General features: G+C 32.1%; 1 protein-coding gene across 1 annotated transcript in view; it reads right to left on the bottom strand.

Moving 5' to 3' along the window:
* Nucleotides 1-3231, bottom strand: part of LOC106679453 (CUGBP Elav-like family member 4) — a gene marked incomplete at its 3' end in the record, with an annotated part of 264560 nt that overhangs the window by 58206 nt on the left and 203123 nt on the right. Inside the window, exon 4 of the mRNA XM_067048492.1 lies at nucleotides 1940-2019. Coding sequence (XP_066904593.1) covers nucleotides 1940-2019 — 80 coding nt within the window. The remainder of the gene's footprint in view (nucleotides 1-1939; nucleotides 2020-3231) is intronic.

Below are 3231 nucleotides of genomic sequence, written 5' to 3'. Positions count from 1 at the left end.
TAATGGAAAGTTTATATTTTTGTACAGTAAAATAAACTTGAAGTTTTCTGGCGAGGTCGCAAATTAAAATTTTTAATGTTAATCCAAACCCAAACAACGTCTCAAAAAAAAAACAAACTATTGGACCTCTTGCGTTCATTCATTTTTGTTTTCCTTTGTTTCTAGGACTAAATTAAAAGAGGTAGGTGAAACTATATGATAAATGAATATAAAAATCGAATTTACCGGTGTTTTTTTGTTGAGGAATTGTATATGATCTAGGAACTATATTTGTAAGTCGTTTTTTAAATCCTGACAATTATTTATTTTTTAACAGTTCATCATGAGAGTGATTTGAAAACTTTCATACTGATACGAAATCAAAACTATACATATTCGTATTATTTTTTTTTACCATTACTATCTGATACGGAATTTATCTATGTTTCAATTTTAATTAGATCCATAATTTGTTGTTAATAACCAGATATTAGGTAAAAGAAAAAACTGTGGAAAAATCAAGTTTATGATATATATTTCTAAGGCTTGAATATTTTACTCTCCGAGGCCATCTCTTTGTTCTACTTCACCCATAACTTTTTTATCCCCTCGTAACCCTGGTAACATAACGCTAGGCAGTGACAGAACTGGAAAGGAAACCGCAGAGCTGTGCAGAACCGCGAATTTAGGAAAGTGTGAAGGTGATCCGTATCAAATGGCAGCCATAACGGGGGAGACGTTCCCCGCCATATGCCACCCTTCAGCCCTGCCATAAGCATTTTATCCAGGCCCCCTCCCACCCCCTGGTATTCAATAGGGCCCGATTTTATTGGGGACCGTATAAACAAATAGCTGTGCCCTTCCCCGGTGTCTTTTATGTCGATGCCGGCGGCGCACGGATTCCTGAGGCTCCTCTCGTCGGTCGGGGAATTTTTACCACCCGCCGCTCCTCCGGGGATTGGCTTTTTAAAATGTCTCTGAAAAGCATCGTTATTTTCGATCCTTGGAGGACGCCCCCTCATAAAGAGGGGAAACTTTTTTATTGTAAGGGCCACCGATCATTGGTTCGTTGCTTGTTTGTCGTCCGCTTTACTGTCGGGAGTTCAGACATCAATGTGGCCTCAGCTGGTCATGAAGGATTTGCCCTCTATGACTTCATTTTGCAAGACAAACAATTTTTTCAAAACGTAATCTGATAAGTATTGTTTCATAATAAATAAAATGTTTATATTGTAGCTATTAGAATAAATAGACAAACCATTGATCTATATTTTTTTTTGGAAGTCAAAATACATTACGAACAATAATTTTAAAATGATGGTGTTGAATTTTTGATGTGGACCTTCCTTGTAGCAAAACGAAACAAAATACACGAACTTCCAACTTTTGATATACCTTAAAGAATTTTATCTTTCATTTGATATTATGGGCTTGAAATTTCACAAATATTTATTAGCAAATAGATTTAAATATGCTGAGAAAATTAAATAATATTAATATATTAATGAAATACGAATTGACAGTTTATTTCAGAAAAAGTGCTAACGATATGTGATAAACAAAAAAAATATATAATTATGAATAGGTTCTAATTCCTCGATCTTCTGTTGATTTTTTTTAGAATTGCCTAAACATGAGTAAATTCACACACAGAAACAACAAATAAATACTGAATAAATAACTTCTATAATTAGGATTTATATTCAACAAATCATCACTAAAACGTCCACTCAATGATATTTGTATTCCATATTCTCCCTACATACAATAAAAAGAACAGGAGAAGGAAGCTCATATATTTCATGGTTCAATGATATTATTCATTTTTTATTTAATGGACTGTAAGCAATCATAATTGCCAAATATGTTAATATACCTACCTATTTAAGGTAAATAATATGAAAAATAATTGTTTTGTTTTTCATTGGTTATGAAACAATTGAGTGAAAGCGATACTTACGGGCATAGTCTGACTCCCGTGCAAACTGTTGATGGCTGCTTGGGCCTCTAAATGCGAACTAAATTTAACAAACGCACAACCTGCAACAAAAATAGAACATAATAATTAAATATGAGTTGGTTAAACATATTTTAATTAAATTTAAAGTCCTTGAAACAGCTTAATATATATTAGCATGATTAAATCTATTGGCATCATTTAATTTTAAAGCTAATGATTAATTTCTATTTTCTTTAAGGAAAATATACTAAGTTTAAAAATAGGCTTCATTGTTTTGTGTACGAATATAGCCAACAGTGTGGTGTCAACACCGATTTTTATTTTGAAGCTTTGGAGCTCCACTAAACCATCAAATTCCTCCCAAATCCAATCCTTACAGTCCGAAATCCTTCGTAAAATCCTTAATGTCACAAATCAAGTCATCCATCAGGACCTCAATGTTCCATATGTTGCCAATTTGGCCAGAACCAGATACCATTCCTTCCATGATACATTTCACAACCACCCAAATCCACTTGTTTCTAACCTGGCTTCTCCTTCATTACATAATAATCCTGCTAGGCGTCTGAAAAGAAGATGCCCTCGAGATCTTCTTCTCTAGAAATGTTATTGGAGTTCTATCAATGGGTAAATTCTCCACGTGTTGGTATCATGTCACTATGCCACTTACAGCAAATTTACTTGTTTTATATATTTTTATACAGTTGTAAATAACAATAAATACATTATTAAAAAATAAAATTGGGTTTGAGGTATTATAGTGATAGTAATTTACTTGTTTTCGTATTATCATCTAGCTTACAACTTACAGAATTTTCTGACTTTATTTTTTTATTTACAGGACAATATATCAAGAAAAGTGATATAAAGAAGACATGGAAAGATGGAGTATTGAAAGTAAGAAGAACTAAAAAATTAACAGGACTGCTATTAAAAGCACTAGAAAATTGCAGAAATGTAATCTGAGAATAGAGTGGAGCGTTACGAATACCTTCATGTGTGTGTTTAATGCTATGTATTATTTATTTAGAGGTACTTAGATCCGTATTTTTATCGTATTCTTATATCATTTTGTTTTATTGTGTTCTTTAGCCGGTTCTTACTTTTAATACTTTTTTCTTTTTTATATTCAATATATTACATATCATGTTACACATTGCATATATTATTGTATGTAGTATAATATTATATTTATCTTATTGGAAGAAAAAACGTAGGTTAACATTAAATAGTTTTTTCTACTATTTTGTACCTTTATTGACCGCCACCCGGACTATCTTCCTATAATATAT

Source organism: Halyomorpha halys, unplaced genomic scaffold, assembly GCF_000696795.3.
Source record: "Halyomorpha halys isolate HHAL.00 unplaced genomic scaffold, Hhal_1.1 Scaffold205.1, whole genome shotgun sequence".
NCBI lineage: Eukaryota > Metazoa > Arthropoda > Insecta > Hemiptera > Pentatomidae > Halyomorpha > Halyomorpha halys.
The sequence above is the reverse complement of the archived record's forward strand: the minus strand, read 5'-3'. Positions and strand labels throughout refer to the sequence as shown.